At 39.0% G+C, this 19,846-nt stretch overlaps 1 protein-coding gene across 20 annotated transcripts in view; it reads left to right on the top strand.

The window, feature by feature from the left end:
- The window catches only part of Qtman (queuosine-tRNA mannosyltransferase), a 451,643-nt gene that overhangs the window by 381,139 nt on the left and 50,658 nt on the right, over nt 1-19,846 (top strand). For 12 of the 20 annotated variants that reach the window (XM_076569401.1, XM_076569402.1, XM_076569389.1 and 9 more), the window contains 3 exons: nt 1,495-1,565; nt 2,266-2,357; nt 7,125-8,251. In XM_076569401.1, coding sequence (XP_076425516.1) covers nt 1,495-1,565; nt 2,266-2,357; nt 7,125-7,208 — 247 coding nt within the window. In that variant the 3' untranslated portion in view covers nt 7,209-8,251. Of the gene's footprint in view, nt 1-1,494; nt 1,566-2,265; nt 2,358-7,124; nt 8,252-19,846 lie in introns of those variants that run through there. The other 8 variants (XM_076569393.1, XM_076569394.1, XM_076569383.1 and 5 more) reach the window with 1 other exon arrangement.

The raw sequence follows: 19,846 nt of genomic DNA, 5'->3' as shown, positions 1-19,846 counted from the left end.
TTTTAGGGTATAGCATAATTCAAATCCATTATTAAAGAGCAGATAATATGCACTTTCTGAAATGCCTGTGAGTTCACTCTTAATTCATGTAATTATAAGAGAATGTTCATATGTATTTGCTTTTCCGTTGGCACAGCATTTTAAAACGGAGTGACTTCAGACACCATGCACATTTTCTTTTGGTTCGTGAAGTACATCACAGGCTGATATGCTCAAAAGTTTTCTTAATGATTTGTACTGTGGCACAGTGTAGTTTATAGCTGTGCTTACAAGACTGCACATGTAGAAAAAGGTTAGATAGTTTGTCTTCTAAAAGGAATAGTTGGTCACTAAAACCTTTGCATTTCTATTGTGTTTTGTAAAAACCTAGCATTTTTCCCAAAATTGGACCTCAAAGTAAATACTTTCCCTTTATACTAATTTCAGCTTGACATAATAAAAATAGGGAGAACATCACCCACTTAAAAACAGTTTAAATTGCGTGTACTCTGTCACTGTAAATAAACAAGGTAAATATTGACATGACTTCAGATCATTCTTGGACTGAAAAAAATCTGCAGTTCAAAATAAATTCTGCCTTTGGTCAACATTTTGGATGCAATTCAAAGTTTCTCATAAAATAAACATATTTTAAAGAGTGTTTTGAATTTCACTGCATAATTTCTAGCCAACAGAAATGACAGTGGTATCTTCAAGGTTTATGATATGTCAGATCAATAGCCATTATACAAACTCAGCAAGACTGCAAGGGGCAGTACCTTCCTCTGCTTAGCCCCCCAGCACTGCAACAGGGAGAGAACTTCCTGGAGATGCTCCCGGGGAAACTCACAATGCGAAACTTTGTGCTTGTTTAATAATAAAAGTATTCTCCCCTGATAAAATAGAAAGTAAGCTGAATTTTTAGTCAGAAAAGCAAAATGTTCATTACAATGATTTGAACAAGACTTTTTCCACAAAGGGAGAGTTTTACATCTGCATAATAACAAATTGTTTCAAAGCCTGAGCTTGAAATGAAAATGCCCCATCACAACAGATTGTAAATTTTTTTCTTATGCTTTTAAAAGTGCCTCGATCATTTCTACGGCTTCCCTGCTAAAGTATTTGCTATTTTATTTAAACGGTTTTTGAAAAATGAACATTCTGAGGCTTTGCAGCATTATTAAGAAAAGCTGTCCATACTTTCCCATGTTGTTGAATGTGTTTATCTGCTGATTATAAAATGTGTTAAACAGTATTTTAGAAACAACAAAAATGCAGCGCTGCGCTTTGATTAATTCAGTGAACAAAGCATATGCTGCCGGTTCTGTCCCATGAAAGTCGGGTATGATCAATAAAATCTTGCAAAGAGCAACTCTGGCATTTAGGAGTAGACTGCCGACCATGATTTTGTCCCCCTCAGCTCTGGGCTCATACTGCTGTCTTAGACAAACAGATCCCTTCTGACTGGGATGCGATGCCTGCTGTACCCTTGTCCTCTTTCTGACGTTTCTGCAGGTTGGAAGCTGTGTACTGTGGCTGTTACCCACTTTGTCCCAAAGACTTGGTTTATCCTGAAATATTTCCAGGTAGCTGCTTTCATGTGCTTTGTCTTTGTTGTGATTTAATACAGGATTCATGCTAAACTAAAAGTTTGAAAATAAACTTAAGTAGGAGCAATTGTTTATTTGGCAAGTCAACATGTTAGTGTTAAGGAAAAATTTATGTGTTTTAATACATTAGAGTAAGCTTATATTTACCATCTGTTCTTTTAAGATAACAAAAAAAGCAAGTTTTCAAATAGCATTCTTCATTGTTAGCATACACATCTCATAATGACGGATTTTTATAAGCAGGTCAGTACTGCTGCAATTGCTAACAGATTTTTTTTAATGATACACACAGAGAAAATTCAAGGATTGAAAGTCATACCAAATTCTTTAAACAATTGAGTAGTTAATAATATGCAACTGTTGTACCGAGTACATACAGCTATAGCACTGGTTCTTTGAAAAATTCTCATCACTAAATATATCACATATGCATTGTGCTACATTAGAATAATGTATTTTAATCACCCAGAGGAGATGTCTAAACAGCACAACTACACAGTCTTATTTAGCATTAAACATCCTTGTGAGCTGAGGTAACCTTATAAAATCATGCTTAAATAATGTAAAACATGAGGCGGCACAGAGCAATATGCATTTTTAATTAGTAAAGTGACTAATATCGAGTGTGTGCTTTGAGGTTTTTGTTTCATTAAAAATGTATCTGTTTTTCCTGCAGCTGAGTATCTGTATTCCACACCTGAACAGCTTTCAAAAAGGCTCCAGAGTTTCTGCAAGAGACCAGATATTGTAAGAAAACATCTTTATAAGGTAGCTATTGAGAAGAAATTTACGTGATAGAAATACCACATTTAAGTACAAAGAAAATTTAAAAAAAAAAAACATCTAATTAACATACTAATGTTTAAAGGAAACATGCTAGGGAGGGGGTATTGGTTGTTACACTAACAAGGATTAATTAAACTGGATGCCAGTTGTATTAACCTAGGTCTTAGGAAATACGTGCACTTCATGCACAGTACATGCTTTCTTTTTAATTTATTGTTTTCTAAGATGACTGTCCTGTACATTTAGCCCCAAGAGGCTTATAAAAATGAACCTGGATTAATGTAACTCATTAGTTTAAAAGGAAGTAAAGGAAAGATTCCACAATTATACTAATAAGGATAAGCCTTTCTTCCCATCATAATGAAATCTTAAGCCCTCAAAAATTTAGGTGAGTGACACAGTGAAGTTTGCTGCTGATTTTTTAGCTATTAAGAAGATGCGTTTCAAAAGTTGTATTCCCCTCATCCTGTTCAAAATGGGTCATAAAAAATTCTCAATTTGTTTAGAGTCAGGTCCATGGGTCTCAGTTCAAAAGGTCAAGACAAATGGATTATGTAAAGAGTATCATCGGCACTCACCTCCTCTTCCCTTACCTGAATCAAGCATCTTACATTGTTGAAATTGCACAAAAAGCCCCTACTGAAAGTGTTATTGAAGTGGGAATCTGCTTTCTGGGCTTCCAAGGTGGATCTAGGCCATGAATAATTTACCTTCTTATGTTCTTTGGCTACAGTATCTTTATATAAGGTTAGCATAGTTTACAATATAGCACTTTTATAATATAGAACCTTTTCATTTTCTATGTTAATATATTAACTTCAGCATGAAATACACTCTCTGCCTTTTCCTTTTTTCAGGCCTAAATACATATTTACATGGTGATACTTGAAAACATGACTTTATTTCTCCAGGAAACAGTTAAACTTCAACAAAAAGGGAGAGAACCAAAAATGCAATTTAACACCCAATTTCAAGCTCATTATCTTTCATTGTCTATTAACTTGGCAATGGTTCAGAAGGTAGCTCATAATAGTTTAAAATGCTGACTGAACAGTTCCAGGCCTCAGTGTCACTCCCAGAGTCGATACTGTCGTATTGTGCATGTGAAGCCTTGCAGAGTGTGGGCCTCCAAGGCTCACTCTGCTGTTTACTCACTTCCAAGTTCAATAGTAGTCTTGTTCACATACAGCACACACCAGTTAGTCCTCCATGCCATAGGTAGGCAGAACATGCAGGTTAGGAAATTAAAGAAATAGAAGAAGTTTTGGTACAAGTGGATTCTTGTTCTGTTTGTAATATGAACCCAATTCAGTGTTTTCACACTTAAAGTATCAACTTTTGTTATGTCTGAAAAATTTTTGGATTAAGTGTTTACAAATATATTATACCATCAAAATTTATTTGTTTTAATGTTGGTTCAGGTCAAGTCCTATTAGGCCTATCACTCTACATCTGAGTCTTCAACTGTTTCACAAGGTCCTGCAACAGTTGTCCGTAGTTAGAAAAAGAAACAGATTTCTAGCTGACCTTTTTCAATAGAATTACTACCCTTCTGGGATATAGTGTTTATTTTACAAATAAATGGAAAAACTCTAAAAGAATGTTAGCTTGTTGTATGATGTTAATATACAAAGTTCTTTGTGTACTTAAAAAAATGGCTCATAGTTAAACTGCTACATTTTAACTCTCACAGATAGTTTTAGTTTTCACATGATAAAACCTTGCAACTCAATGTTTTATAAATTAGTAATCTATGAGAATTTACATGTATATTTTAAGTACTTTTGCAATGGATTTTTTTATTTTAAGTTTATTATATACCTTCATATATGTTCTCATTGATAGATATTAGTGATATTGTATCTCAAAATTTAAAGAAATTTATCTTAATTTATAAGTAATCAAGAGCTTTAAGACAAATGGACCATCATGAGACACTGGATTAAAAACCCTAGGAATGGACTCAAGTCTGATTTATTATAGTAAAACAGATCAAACTAGTAAGAATGACTGTGTCCAAAGCTACCATAACCTACAGTCATGTCTCCAGTTCTGTCCTGTTCATGTCCCAGTCTCAGGTGGCACTTGCTCTCACTGGATAATAGAGACTTAACTTCCCTCCAGGACAGCTTTACGTACTTATGAAATGGAAAAGGACCCTTTGTGTGTTTGTGAAAGGAATGCAAGGGCTTTTTTATCTTCTTCTTTTTAATCTCTTCTTTTTTTCTTCTTCTTCCTTATTTATTTTTTTTTATTTCCTCCATTGGACAGTTGTGTTTTGCTTTTATAAAGCATATGCTCTTAAAGTCTAAAAGGACCGAATATCACTGGATGCCTTTATTTGTTCCTTTTACATTTTACACATTTTCTTGTTGTTTTTAGAGGTTTATGTTTGAAATCTTTCCAGCTTCATACCATATAGAGTTTATCCTAGGGTAGATTTTTTCATATGGATTCACACTTAGAAATTTAATGACTGGAATAAGGCTATTAATACTTGGCTTTCTTCTTATATGAAACATTGCACATTCAATATGACTAAGAAATTGGGGGCTGTAACTTGCTGCAGGATTTGAAGCAAACACAGAACTAATTCTGTCTTGGTGTCCTTTTGTTTCTTAAAGTGAATTTCTGCACTAGAACTCCATGACCTCTTTACCTGAATCATTTAAGACCTGTGAGACTTAAATATTCATTCTCTCTCTCTCTCTCTCTCTCTCTCTCTCTCTCTCTCTCTCTCTCTCTCTCTCTCTCTCTCTGTGTGTGTGTGTGTGTGTGTGTGTGTGTGTGTGAACACACATGTGTCTCATGCACACACATATACACACTTAAAGAACATTGGAAAAACTAATACATGTAAAAAGTAAGTGTTTCTTAATAATCTTAAAATCTAAAGCCTTTTATTGCTTTAAAAAAATTTAAAAACCACTTCTTAAAAAATTTACATGTATGAATTACACACAAATTTTGACTATAACTTTCTTCTAACATTAAGCTATGTCTTGCTCCAGGTAGGAAATTACACTAACTATGTACTTCCATAGGGAAAAAAAAGTTTAATTTTGTTCACAGTAAGAGCTCTTCTAGACCACTCAGCCTACTATAAACAAATTTCTAAGAGAACTCATAAGACAGACTGAGGTCCATTGACTTTTTACACTAACAGTAAGTATCCTTCCTACAAGCCAGCCTGGGCCTAAAGTTGCGCTTTTTGCCTTGATTTTAGCCTATGACTCACTGAAATACTCTAAAAGTTGTATGAGACTAGCACTTTGTGCTTTATAATAACTTTTTATCCTTTTATTTTAAAATGCTTTGAAAAAAAAGAGATGATCCCTTATCATCAGTATTAAAAATAGAACAAGAATATAGCTAATGTGTAGGGTAGACACTACCCAGGCTAACAGCAGAGGCCTCATTTCCATCATTTGCTTTCATTGACAAACTGAGCAATGGGCTGTGAGTATGTGTGGTATGTATGTTTGTGAGTGGTGTATCTGTGTGTGTGTGTATGTTTATGAATGTGTGTCTGTGTGTATCTGTATCTATGTGTATATGTGTCTGTCTGTGTGTATTTGTGTGTGTGTGTGTGTGTCTTTGCATGTGCTTGTGCATGGGGGAAAGGGAGAATGGTTCCCTTTGCTTTTTTGAGAGTGACCTGTAGTTTCTTAAGGTTCTCAGAGGTTAACTGTTGCTTTTTACTCTGCCCTTTTTAAACTGCTCAACAGTTGAGACCCATAAAATCTATTATTTGGAGGAAAGAATTTTCATATTTTTGTCTAAAACTAATTCCAAACAATGATTTTGCTTACAAAGCAGACCCGATGCCCAGAAAAGCCATTTACAGTTGTCTTAATGATGTCAAGCTACATCCTTCCGAACCACAGCCAGGCTGTTTTTAAGTTCCCTTCAAGAGATGGTCACTCTGGAGTCTGGATAGGGATAAGGTGTATCTCACCAGCATTAACACTACTCTAAAATCTTACTTTTTCCTGAGGAAACAAAAAGATTTATAGTGATATCATAAGGGCTTATAAAATTTCTAAGCAACACCTGCAAAATGTAATGAGAATTCTCAGTCTTAAGGTCTTTCTCTCCTTCTTCTGTCTCCCATATATCTTCCTCCTCTCCTCCACTTTTCTTCCCTTACTATGATTTTATGTGGTTTGGCTCAGCTTTGGCCAGTTCAGCTTACTTGAGATTTTGTTATTCTCCATAGGTAATTTCTTGGCCTCTGGGTTACCCATCTGTAGATCTAGAGGTTTTTTCCTTTTTCTTTTTTTTTTTAATTTTCCCCAGCCATAATAGCATTTTTCCCCGAGGAAGTGCTATAATGAAATAATGAATAAAACCCATTTGGAAATGTAAAGCACCTTATAAATTCCATGTACTAGTAAGGGCATTTATCTTGTGTCCTTGCTCCTTAAGGGTAAAATTCATATTGGCAAAGCTGTGTTTTGAGAGTATTGTGTACCTCCTGTGTATAAAAGTTCAAAGACAGGTGGTGAACTTCTAAGAGCAGTCATCCATGGCATACATACACCCAGGAACGTGTGCAGCAGTGCCCATGTGCAAACCGCTTCCTCTCACAGTTGAGATGCAGACAGAAGGCAGGCTTTCCTGGGGTGACGGAGCTCGGTGGCTTTGAGCTTGTCGCTGGAGAGATGAGGCAAGTTTGCGTATGAGTTTTCAGGCGTCTCTGTTTCTCGCTGCTCTCTAATCTCTCCCCCCCCCCCCCCCTTGTTGCAGGGTGAAGTGGCTCCATTTTCTTGGGCAGCCCTACATGGTAAATTCAGGTCTCTGCTCACAACAGAACCAAGGGAAGATTTGTGACAGATGGGGCTAAGTCACAAACTTGCAGCCTAAGGCAGAATCTGAAGAACTTTCCAGAGTGTGCCCATATTTACCTGATCAGAGAGAAAAGAAAATCTGCAGAGGAAGCCGAGCCTGGCTGCTTGTCATAGCTGACACAGAGCCATCTGCCACAAACCTGTGGCGGCTTCAGATCTCCAATCCCTGCCACCACCCCAACTCAAATTAAATACAGATTCCTAGAGACGTTATGATGGTTACACATGTCCTCGGCATCACATGTAGGAGACTGTTCAAAAAAAATATGTGGCCTGTTGTATAACCGCACTCATGTATCCCATATGTGGTGCCACATTGAATTTCCGGTTGAATCCGTTTTTATCCTTTGTACTGGATGACATGGTGCCTGAATTCTTTCTTTCTGCCGACACGATGGCAGCCAAACTGCAGCTTCAAACACTCACACTTGGCTGAGTTTCTACCTGGGTTGCCAGGTTATCATCCGAGCCTTCTTGTGTCCTCAAAGGGCCACGGGGCCTAGAAAGAGGATCAGAATGCTCCTGAACTAATTGGGCAGCCATCTCAAAGCCGCTGTAGGCAAAGGGCTGCTTTAGCACTTTTCTTTCAGCAAATTAATGACTCTCTGGCACAGGAGTTTTTAAGTGAAGGTATTAATAAGGGGTCTGGCAGGTATTCCCCTGATTCACAGAGTTTCATTTGCATTTAATTAATCTTAAAGAAACTTGCAAAGATAAACAGCTGTAATTCGGACAAACATGGCAGATACAGTGAGTGAAGTCCTCTCATCCATAAAATGAACACAAGATACTTGTTTTAAATTTTTTTTCTATGGGTAAAAATAGAGAAATCAAAATGCTTCTAACAAAACCATAATTTGGTACAAATATTCTTCAAAATATTTGCATCCAACTACACATATACTCTTTCTGAGATTAGTCACTTGTAATTCTTGTTATCATGCTGCTCTGTTTGTTGGTGTAAAGATATTTTAAATGGCTGGATTGTAAAATAAATTTTTAATAAACTGCCCGCTGTAATTTTAATTAGCATATTCATTTGTGTTTAAGTGTGTGCACCTATCTGCGTTTCTTACTGAATGTTTCCTGTGTCAGAGAAGACAGAATACAATTGTCTCTTGTAAGGATGAACAAGGATCTGTGTTGCAAATGTTTGTTACATATTATGACATTTCCAAGACTTTCTTTGCATTCTGGAAAGCAGGAGGTAAACATTTGTAGTCATTAAGGTAAAGTCTGTTGATAAAGCATCTTCTGTTTACTAACAGGTAAATTGTAACTTCCTTGGCTATTGAAATGAAAAACTTCTATGTACTGCAGAGTGAGGAAAAGCCAGAGAGGTGAATAGACAACCAACCCTGGTTCCCTGTTTTCTAGAAGAGCTGGGTGGTCTAACAAGCATCCAAGATGGAGCAGATGGTTGCATTGAAGTCCTACAGAGTCCATGTGATAGGTATCAAAATAGAAATCAGAAAATCCATCAGTGTTAGGGAGCCATGCACAGTCCTCAGGGTAAAGGCAGTCATGTAGATCAGTGAACCAGGAAGGAAGCCCCTGAGAGCTGGGGATTGCAAAAACGGAAATGGGAGCAGCAGAAATAACAAGCTGTCTGGGAGTGGACTCGTTCCCACCTACTATGAGAACCAAAGCATACGTGGCCACTATGCCACCAGCTTCTTGTCCTCTCCTTCAAGGAAGCCATCATAAAATAAAGGGCCCAGAAGCTCTCCAAAGTCCCGATTTAGAGTCTAAGACTTTGGAATATGGAACCTAGTAGGGATGCCCCATTTGAGAGCAAAGCGGGTATCATTGTAAAACAGAAGCTCATGGACGCATCTCTTGGGCAGGATTTTACTGTATACCCTTTAATGAAATGATCCAGTCAGAAAGATGCTTTTCACAGGTGGCCAAGAAGGAATGCTTGGTTTCTCTGGTTTTATGTGGTGCCTTTTTACTGGTTAATAGGAAGAAATGAAATCTCTTCAGAGGGTATGTCCCAAATATTTAAATATTTTTCTGCTTTTTTTTTTTTTTTCAAATAAGGTCTCCTGTTTCCCCAGTTCATCTCAAACTCACTATATAGCACAGCATGACCTTGAGCCCCTATCCTCCTGCCTCAGCCTCCAAGGTGTGCACCACTGTGGCTTATGTGATGCCAGGCAATTGTAACCCAGAGCTTTGGCAATTCTAGGCAAACTCTACCAACCAAACTACATAGGTAGCCCCATCTCCCTGGTTGGGGGCAACTGTGATAATGATTCTGCGCATAACCTGTGCATGGGGTTTTTCCTGGACTCAAGTCAGACCAACTTTTGCTTTTAGCTCTGCAGGGTAAAAATTTACATCATAGTTGCCATTTAGGAAAAACTATACATTCACATCCAGTGTTGGTGCACCTAAGTTATAAAAAGTTTTGTTGATACATAATTCTGAACATTTTTAAAGGCACATCTGTATCTGTGTGTGTGTGTGTACTTCCCAATAACCACGACATGGTGAGTGCAGTGCTAAGTAGTTAGTCAGCACTTTAAGTCAGTGGATAACAGGGAATATAGTTGACTCATTATTTTTTTAGAAGAGAGGCTAAATAATCCCAGTAGGCCCTATTTTTTTAGTATGTTGGGGGTTATTTTTGAAACTTTGGTCTTTTATAGGTAATTTTAATTTTTGTTCTTTTAATTTAAATAGCTTTAAAACTCTAGCCATTATCAAAACTGATGCAGTGTCTAGGGTGCTTGCCCTCTCTCTACCTACTCTCTGTTTCTCTTAACAGGTAATATGATATGTAGTTCTTAACCTCATCATTATGCCATATTGATCAGGATAGATGAAAAACTATCAAAACATTACTGTTTGGCAGGCATCTTTCAAATACAGTTAAGTTTGAATGCCCTGCTCTTATTCCCAAGTCTTCAGGCATACCACACAGAGGAGATAGTAGAACACATAATAAAATGGAAACTCTTAGCCATAGAAGGCCACATGGATTAATTTCAACACCTTGAAATGCATCTGGAAGCCAAGACTTCATTTTATGTTGAAAGTGTTAATTATATTTGATATTTTTAAAAGTAAAATCTGTTTTTGAAAAAGCATCTGCTACCCAGAAATATCATGAGCCACAAAAAAGATTTCATATAAGCCTCAAGATACATTTCATGGGTGATGGAATCAGTCTTCAAATGTTTCCCTGATGTCCTTTAATGCTGACATGTTCTGTGCTTCTTACTTTTCTATAGGGTCTTAACAAGCCTTGCCTTAGCTGCCTCTCACTCCAGGAGAAAGCTGGAGTATTCGTCATCAGATGTTATACTTAACAATGAAGAGAGTATATTATAAACATCACTGTAGATGTGCTGCATCTTAAATAGAGATTAGGCCATCTTTCCTTAAAGCATTTATTAAAATGCAACTGAGAAAGTTTTAAAACAAGCAGTTTTTACCTGCTCGAAGAAGGTAAACATGTGGTTAAAATATTGCACAAGATGATGAGAATGAGCACCAACTTTACAACTGTCCTTTCAGAGTTCTGGTGGAAAGGGGACAAGCGGGCAGTAGAGACTCATTGATTCTGTGATAACAGCCTCCTACTCTGCTTGGTTAGGCCATTGGCTCAGAAAGCCTTACTATTACTCTTGCTCTCTGCCTCTGTGTTTTCAATGTTATTATTGATGTTATTATTGGGTGTGCCTTTTGACCGGAGCTACAGACACTTGGGGAAGCATGTGGTAAGGGCTGCTGCTCGTTAGCTTTAACATTTCTTGACTTCCAAAGAAACAACTGCATCAGGGAATCATTATTTTCCCACAGAAAGTGGCCAAAGCTGCTCACACTTCCTATCATGCATGAGAAGATGTCCCTCTATTTACCAGGAGCCAAAGACTTCACTTTAACCTAGACACAAGTCAGATTATGGACAAAATCAGGCTCTTTCTTTTGAATATGCAGAGATCCTAGCAGCTCTTCCCCTTGACTTTCAATCCAAGAAGCCAGAGTTTGATGGCTTTAAGAGATAATCTGTAGTGCTTTTGTGACTCCCTATCAGTTACTGTGTTTAAAGGCATTCTGTAGAAGGTTTGTGACTCTCCTACAGGGAAAACATACTTCTGTGACTTTTTTTTTTAATATGAAGTCATTTGTATTTGAAGTTTTAATGTTCCCAGTATCAGTTCACAACTGAGAAAATTAAACCATACCAGCGTACTTAGGAACTAGAGTGTGTTGGAGCTACAGAAAGAGAAAGAATTTGGTCTTCGAGGAAGCACCAAGTTCAAGTTTCATACTCAGTTAGGCCCATAATTTGATTTATCTCCCCTCCAGACAAAAGGCAACAGCTTTGTGGCCAGACAGATGATGCTAAGAGGCACATGAGAGACCATGAAGTATGGCCAGCACTTTCTGTATTTTTATGATTGTTTTTATCTGGCCTTTAAGGGGGCATTGAATGTGCAAGGTGTCTGTCACAATCTCTTTTGTTCTCTGTGTTCTTACATTTGCTGGATTCGTTATGTGGATAATTTATTTGTTCTCTTGTCAAGCATTTGTCTCTATAGCCTCTCAGTTTAATTTGTATGTGAGAAACTGCAGACCTAAACACACTATCCTGCTTTAGGTCCTGTGGAGGCAGAGTCATATCTGGGCCTCAGATGCTCCCAAGCTCTTTCTTGAATTTGTAGTTGATTCCATTGGTCAAGTCCTACAAAGAAGGGAAAGTAGAAAGTGTGTATCTCCATCTATTGGCTTGCTGTGTTCTCCCGTCTCTGGCTCTCAGAAGAAGCATAAAGCACTAAGTTTCTAGTATCTTCCCTAAAGACATATCACTGCTTCTTCTGGCCATGTATGCATTCTAAGTGGACAAAAGGAAAGCAATGCAAAAGCTTAGATTTCTGGTGATAGAACCCCCGAATGGCACCTGTAATATTTTTGAACTGACACTCCTCTGTTATCTTTTAAATCTACAAGGGTGAAGTTGCTCATCCCAAGCTGGGAAAGGCAGCCCCACATTCTCGCAGAGGGCCAGGGCTGGCAGGGCACACCGATACTGTGGCACTTGAGTTGTCCTGTGCTAGACCTGCTTCCTCTCATCCCAGTAGATAACCCAGGAACAGCATCCTGGGACGTATTTCCTCGGGAAGAAAAAGAACAGAGGAGTAACTTTAAAAGAAGCTACTTCTGATATGGTATTAGACTCCAATTCATAGGGAAATTTATGCCTGAGATATGAATTTCTGAAAATAGAGGGTTTTTTTTAAAGGGAAACACTGACACATCCTTAATTATAGAGTAATAAATACCAATGGCATATTATCTTCTGATATTTCCTTACACAGATATCAAAGCATGCAGCTGGTTTTGAAAACTGATAATCAAGTACAATGTAAGTCTATTACATCTTGCTCTTACAGCCCACCCCTACCAGGCAGTACTATGGAAGACTGAACAGTGAGAGGCAGAGCCGATGCTAGCAGAAACCTAACTGAACAAATTAGCTTTGAATTGTAACTTAAGAATCACAGTCAAACCAAAATGCCTGTCCTTGCCAGGAAAGGCATTCCAAAGAGAACGCCAAGAAAAAGCTGTTGCTTCAGGATTATGGAGCAGTTCTGAAAAGCCTGAAGAACTTAGTGATCAATCAGGGAAATACAGAGTAGTAACTAGACAGCCCGAGGATGTTTAAAACATACAAAACATTAATAGTGAGTGGGGAAGTAGAACAGGGTTTTACCAGAAAGTACTAAGCTCCTCGCTCCATTTTTTTCTCCTTCAGTCCAGGCAGCAGAGAGAAAGAATCACAGTCAAAGAAAAGTATGTGGACGAATGTGGGGGGCAGAAGAGGAAATGAAGGTTAAACAAGGCCAATATGATTCAGAAGGAAGGGAGGGAGGAAGTGTAAGGAGCCAGCTGCAATTACTAACGTTACATTAAGAAGAGCCGAAACTGAGAGGGGGAGTCCTGGGTATTCTACTAAGTGGATTAATGTCCTCTTCCTTGAGTGTCTGAAGTTGCAGATTTTAATTTATTTGGTGCAGGGACTTATTGTGAAATTCTTAATGGGAGGAGGGGATAAATAGGAGCAGTTATAAACACAAAACTGGGAAAGAGAAACAGAGTTTGAAGCTATAGAGAAAGTTGAGCATTTTTAAGAAAGTATTTAGTCCATACAAGAACTTAAAGAGACATAAGAAGTACATTCAAAAAAGAAACAGAAATCCCCTATTGATGTGTGAAGCCAAGGATTCTGAGTGACTTAAGAGCCGGTTGTATTGCCCTTCTCCTTTCTCCACCCATTAAAAAATGAAGCAGTTTTTACTCTAGCATCTAGAAACCTATCCATGAGCATCACTTGTTAATATAAACTGAATCCTGCCCTGCTCTTCAGTGGGTGGTAAGAATTCACAACTGGCCTAAATCAAGGGCAAAGGGATGCTGCACTCAAAGGCTGTAAGAAAAGACACTCTCACGATTTGCTCTTTCCTTACTTATTTTCCTGAACGTGCAGAGGGTGTGGTTAACTCACAGCAATGGATGCTGAAGAGGTTCTGTAACATTTGTCTCAAGATGTGTCAGAAAGTGGAGAATGGACAAAACCCTGTGTGATTCACTTTCTTTGTGATTTGTTAACCTCCTGGTCTACTCGGGAGCAGGAAAAAAAAAAAAAAAAAAAAAAACTGCTTCCCTGTCTTTCACTGTTGAAGAAACTTAACCGGTTGTGTTTTATTCCAGCTACAGAACTGTCATCTGGCTGTAACTAGTCCACATACATCTTGGTTCAGGCATTTGCCTGCCCAATAATGTCAGGATCATTTAAATTGAAATTATGCATCAGAAGGTATTTAAGAATTACTGATATGCAGCTATTAATCTTGAATGCTAATGGTATGATTTGGGGTGTGGGCAGATCGCTTAACTGGAACCACATGAAAAAGCACTTGGAAATTTTTTTTTCCTAAAGTGCTATGGGGAAAAATGGTATTGTTGGGAAAAAATACAATAGAAAAGTAGGAGAGCTGCTCCTGTGAGGGGAGAGGTTAGTAAAATGACTAAGGAGTTGTGTGGCCTTCAGTGTGGCTCATTGTTGTGCAGACAGACCACCCCCTCTGCTTCCAAACTGACACAGCAGTGCTAGAAAATCCAGAAGGGCACCCATTATGGTGTTGCAGGAGGGCGCTCAGAGGTCATTTGCCCCATTAGTATTGGCTATCAGGGTGCAGGACTAGAGTACCTTCTCTGCAGAGCTTAAGACATGGTGGAGTGACCCCTATCTTAAATCCCAGGGGCAGGTTTGGATGGAGATTGTTCGGGGATCGTGATGAATTAAAACAAAAAGGAACAAACGTGTCCTTTTCCCACTTGATCCAAAGAGCTATGGAGAATTTGTGCTCTGGTGCTTGCAACTCCGTTCCCTGGATTTCGATCTGTTGGCTTTGCCCCTGGATTGCTAGTGTAGTGATACCAGGCCAATAAAATGAAATATACAGAACTACAAAACAGTGTGTGTGTGTGTGTGTGTGTGTGTGTGTGTGTGTGTGTGTGTGTGTGTGTTTTGTAATGGTATTACTGAAGATAAATTGCTACACTTAAAAGCACCAAATTTTAAAACTTAAAAACGTATGAATAATGAAGTTTTAAAGCAGCAAAATGTGCTGGAGCAGAGTATTTATAGTCTTTTCTGTAAGAGGTTCCCCAGACCTCTGGGTGCATCAGCAAACTGTCCTCCTACACCATCGAGTGTGCAGCTGCGATTTGGCCCCAGGCACCACCTACCCATAGTCTCTACCTCATGCATTTTACATTGCACACATTATAAATGGGGGAGGCCCCCCTTGGTGTTCTGTGTTTCTTTTTGTCGCGACCATCAGCTGACACTTGGAAAATGTAGCATACAGTTTTGTGTGTCTTTGGTCTGTAATTAAGGATTCCTTGTCCGGACTTGCCACCTCTGCCCTCCCTCCCGCCCAGTTCCAAGTCTCTACCCTCGGTGGGGGTCTAACCCAGGCTGCAATCTGGGACTTTCCAGGCCGAGCTGCGGGATACCCCGCCCAGCAAGTGCTGACGACTGAGCCCTGTCGCGGCCCCCTCTCTGCAGTGCTGGCTTGGGGTCGCTGGTAGCAGGGCACCACCAGGGACGAAATGGCTTCGGCCCTAACAACGCGCTTGGCTAGGCGCAAAAGGGCGAGCAGCACCTTGGCGCTGGGAAAGCAGGGCACCGGAGAGTTTCTGCGTCCTGCAGCCCTCGCAAGTGCACAGCCGGGCGCAGCAGCCGCTGGAGCCTGCAGTGTCTTGGTGGAGACGCGAGCCCGGGCGCCGGGCGTTCCGCCGACTCCAGCTTCAGCGTCCCTGCTTGCTCCATGGCACTGCTCTGGGGACTGGGTTCCGAGGTGGCTACGCTCAGCCCTCGGAGCGTGCGTGAATCTGAAGATGCACTGGGCAGACAAGAACTGCTGCTTTCTACGCGCACACTTGTTTTAAGTTTAACCTATGAAGACCCCAGTGGAGATGGGCGATGGGCACGAGGACTCTGCAGCAAAGATTCCGGGCTATACGTTTAAAACACTCCTCTCCACCCTGGCATTGTCAGACTCTGTTTTAAATCATATGCCTAGAACGAGTGTTTATGGTTTGTTTTGTGTGTGTGTGTGTGTGTGTGTGTGTTTGTTTTTTTTTCCCCCCATTCACATCATGCCTGTATATTGGGGATTAATAAGCTGTATTTTCCTACCTGTCCACCGTGGATTGTTTAGGGAGACGGGCACGGAGAATTTAAAGTAATTTATTTGGTCAGAAAGTCTTTAAAAGCAGCCCAAGTCCTTCACTTGCTCTTAAGTTTGGGAGAAATGGGGAAATTGCTTAGTATTTTGAAACTGATTACTTAAAAAGCTTTTCCACACGAGTGCTATGTATCGTATTACCTATTTGAGTGTGTAGGCATAAAGGCACACGTGAAGGAAAAAAGGGTTTACGTTCCCTGGTACCAATAGTGGCCTTTTCTTTTCCACCCCATGTAGCATAAATAACATCGTATATGGTCTGTACCTGATATATAGTATAACTCACTCCCTCTTTTTCACCCAAAATAAGGTTGTATGCAAAAGTAATATACAACTGGATACCAAATATTAACCAGTTAACCCAGAGGGCCCCTGACCATCTCTGACGTCACTCAAGATTTTCCCCCAGACTTTGAAAGATTTCTCAAATTGTGGATTCGCCATCTGAGTAGGTTGGGTAAAATGTGAGAAAGATCTCTATGCCATGCCTGCCACAAAAGAGGCTGGAAGAGGGTGGCCTACAAGAGCCCACCCCAGGAAAGCTGCCCAAGAATGTGTGGTGAGCATACTTAGAGGAGACTATAAACAATGATGATGGGGCTTTCAGAATCACAAACTGATTGAAATAGCTGGTTCATTACTTATTCATCACAGCAAACTTGAGAGATCTTCGAAAAGTGTTTGGAAACTAAGCTCCTTCTATTTTGTACATGAGAACAGCAGAGGTGTCTCCTTTCCAAATTGGCTAAAGGGTTAAAGCTATTATTTAGAAAACCATCTCAGGAAATGACATTAAGATCTGATACATTTCCTTTTCTCTCTGGCAATAATGTCACCAGAGGAAACTGTGTGTGTGTGTGTGTGTGTGTGTGTGTGTGTGTGTGTGTGTGTGTGTGTGTGTGTGTGTGTATCATGACAGGGTTTCTTCTTCTGAGCACAAGCTTCAAACCAATTCCCATGAGTGAGTGAGTAAGTGAGTGAGTGTGTGTGTGTGTGTGTGTGTGTTTAAAACTGATAGACACTTTCACTACTATGAAAGCTGTCAAGCCAATGAAAGGGAACTTCTTTTAACTCCATAATAGCAGGTTACATAGTAAATGAACACTGATGGTCAAATAGCCAATTATGGAATAAATATCCGTTGTTTACAGAGAGTTGTTAAATGAGCCTTTGGAGTACTAAGGATTAAGCCTGCTAAGCTACAATTTGTTCTTCAACCCATTATGCCTTCCCTTCACCAGGCCAGTGCCACTGTAGGTGGTGAGCACACAGAGCATGTTTCTCTGTTGATTTTAGTTTGCTTTATTTCAATGCACACTGTTGTTTACTTTTTAAAATTTAAATAAATGTCAGCATTGTATAATTTCTATGTTAACAAAGCAGTGAGCAAAATCCCTTGTATGTTTATAAAATATTATTGTTTAATTCACATAGTTTAGAAATTCCAAATGTTGAGAATAGGAAGGAGGCCAAATACCATCTGTTTATAACTATGATGCATCGTAATATGTGTACTTTTAAAAGGAGTTTGGTCAATCATGCCACTATTTTATCTGCTCAGAATATGTTGAAGATTTAAAATGTAATTTACAGGATTACTTTTAGTATGTTTCACCCAACTGTGAGTTGTAAAGAAATCACTGTCTTCTGTTTCCCTTACATTAATCATGTAACAGCCCCAATTAATGGGGGCTGTTAAACGTGGAACTTTTGCTTAGCTGCAGAATTACTAACTTTGTCTCAGTCCACATTCTTGATGCTGATAAAAAAAACAAAACAAAACAAAACAAAACAAAACAAAACAAAACAAAAAAAACCTCCAAGGACAAATGAAATAAAGAAACTCTTGGCTGTGTCTTTCTGCCAGGAGATAGTCACTTAGCATGGGTGGCAGGGTATGGTAGCTAATAATTAGCTAACATCAGCCCTGAGAAGTCACCTGTGAAACACCCTTTGATAGTCAGTTGAAAAACATTTGACACTGCCTGAATTTAAAGTAGTATTTTGCTGTCCCTGAAACTTCTTATTTAACTCACCTTTTATTTCAAATACATCTAATTGCATACCGTGTAACAAAGGGAAGTGCACTTCCCTAGAATACTTGATCAGGGGCTTTTTGGTTGGTTGGTTGGTTGGTTGGTTGGTTGGTTGGTTGGTTGGTTGGTTGGCTGGGTTGGCTTCTTTGTTTTGTTTTGTAAATTACAAACTCAACTTGTTTTAGTTAAGAATTCTATTCAAACTAGAAAGACTAGAGAACCTGGTAGCCTTCTGCTACAGACAACTATAGTTTTGAAGACCAAAGGTGGTTTTAGGGTCTCATGCCATGGGCGCATGCTCTGTGTCTCTCTGTCTCGCTCTGTCTCTCTCTGTGTCTCTTTCTCTCTCAAAGGGGGAATCAAAAACAAAGCCAGATGTCCTGCAGAGGATTTAGGGAACATGATTAAAAAAAAGTCCTTAGCAGATGATACTGACTTGATTGATTTCTCACAAGGTAAAATGTGTAAGGGGCCAAGTCTTGAAATGTTTTTAGAGATAAGCACGTGCAGAAACATGACAACAAGCTCCCATCGACTGGGCACATTCTGGATGTTTTACTTCTCACTGAGTGTTCCATGAGAGAACAGTGCTGTAAAGTGGTGTCTTTGTGCTCTTCAGTAATATCTGTTTTCTCAAACGTTTTAGTTTTAGCAGCTCAATCTAAAATTATACCAACATAGATTACTTAGTTATACATAGCTAAGAACGGTGGGAATACTTTATCTAAGAAAACAAACTGACCTATATATACTGTTTCCCACTTAAATTTTACATGTTAAAAAGCCATTTTCTTTTCTTTGATATCAATTGGATCTTTATGTTCTGGAAATAGGATGAGGCGACTCTAAAGTAACAATAAGAAAAATGTTCAAGTGTGGGGGTGGGCAGGGCAGGCAGGAAAATGTGAGGGATAAAAATGGAAAATTCAAGATGGCATTGGAATAAAATGGTTCCAGCACAAAACTGTCAAGACTGCCTAGCATGGATGAGACTTGATTATTAGGAGTGCCATCATTGCCTGGATTGTTACATTCAGATATTAAACAGCCAAAGGAAGCTCCCGAGGGAGCCTTTTTGATGTATATGGGCAAGTTTTCGAATTCAGCATTCTTTAGTAAGCTTGTACTAAGTATCCATATTCTTATTGTGTGAGACAGCAAAGAAGGCCTTTCAAAGCATTTGCAACTTAGAAATGAGCTACCAGAACATAAAATGAACATGACTGTATGTTACTTTCCATACTTATGAAAACAATGATGCTTTTAAATGGATGAATTATTTGAATGTGTTTTTCCTTCTGAACACTTTGGCTAGCAGTTAATTCCTAAGCAAGGAGAAGAAGCCATAAGATGAATAAATTCTGTAGTATCATCTAATAAACTACAGTGGATATATAATCAGAACTGAAATTAACAAGTAGGTGTACAAATCTTGATCTCCTTAGACCCAATGTAGAGTCCCTCGTAACGACCCACTGTATGCATATTATAAACCATTGCTGCAGTTATAAAATCTTGATGGTCAAAACTCTTTATAAATGTACTTTAATGGGAGCTGAATAGATGGCTTAGTGGTTTAAAAAAACAAACAAACAAACAAAAGCATGTGTTGCACTTGCAGAAGCCTCACATTCAGCCCCTAGCACTCAGGTGGTAATTCCCAACCAACCATAACTCTGCTTCCCAGGGATCTAATGCCACCTTCCGACCTCTGCAAGTACCACACACTCATGGAGTACACATGCATACATGCAGGCAAAACATGCACACACATAAAATAAATAAATAAATAAATAGTTTAAAATATATCCTTTAAA

The sequence above is a fragment of the Peromyscus maniculatus genome, chromosome 4 (genome assembly GCF_049852395.1).
Source record: "Peromyscus maniculatus bairdii isolate BWxNUB_F1_BW_parent chromosome 4, HU_Pman_BW_mat_3.1, whole genome shotgun sequence".
NCBI lineage: Eukaryota > Metazoa > Chordata > Mammalia > Rodentia > Cricetidae > Peromyscus > Peromyscus maniculatus.
Note: the sequence above shows the minus strand (reverse complement) of the source record. Positions and strands in the feature narration are given on the sequence as shown.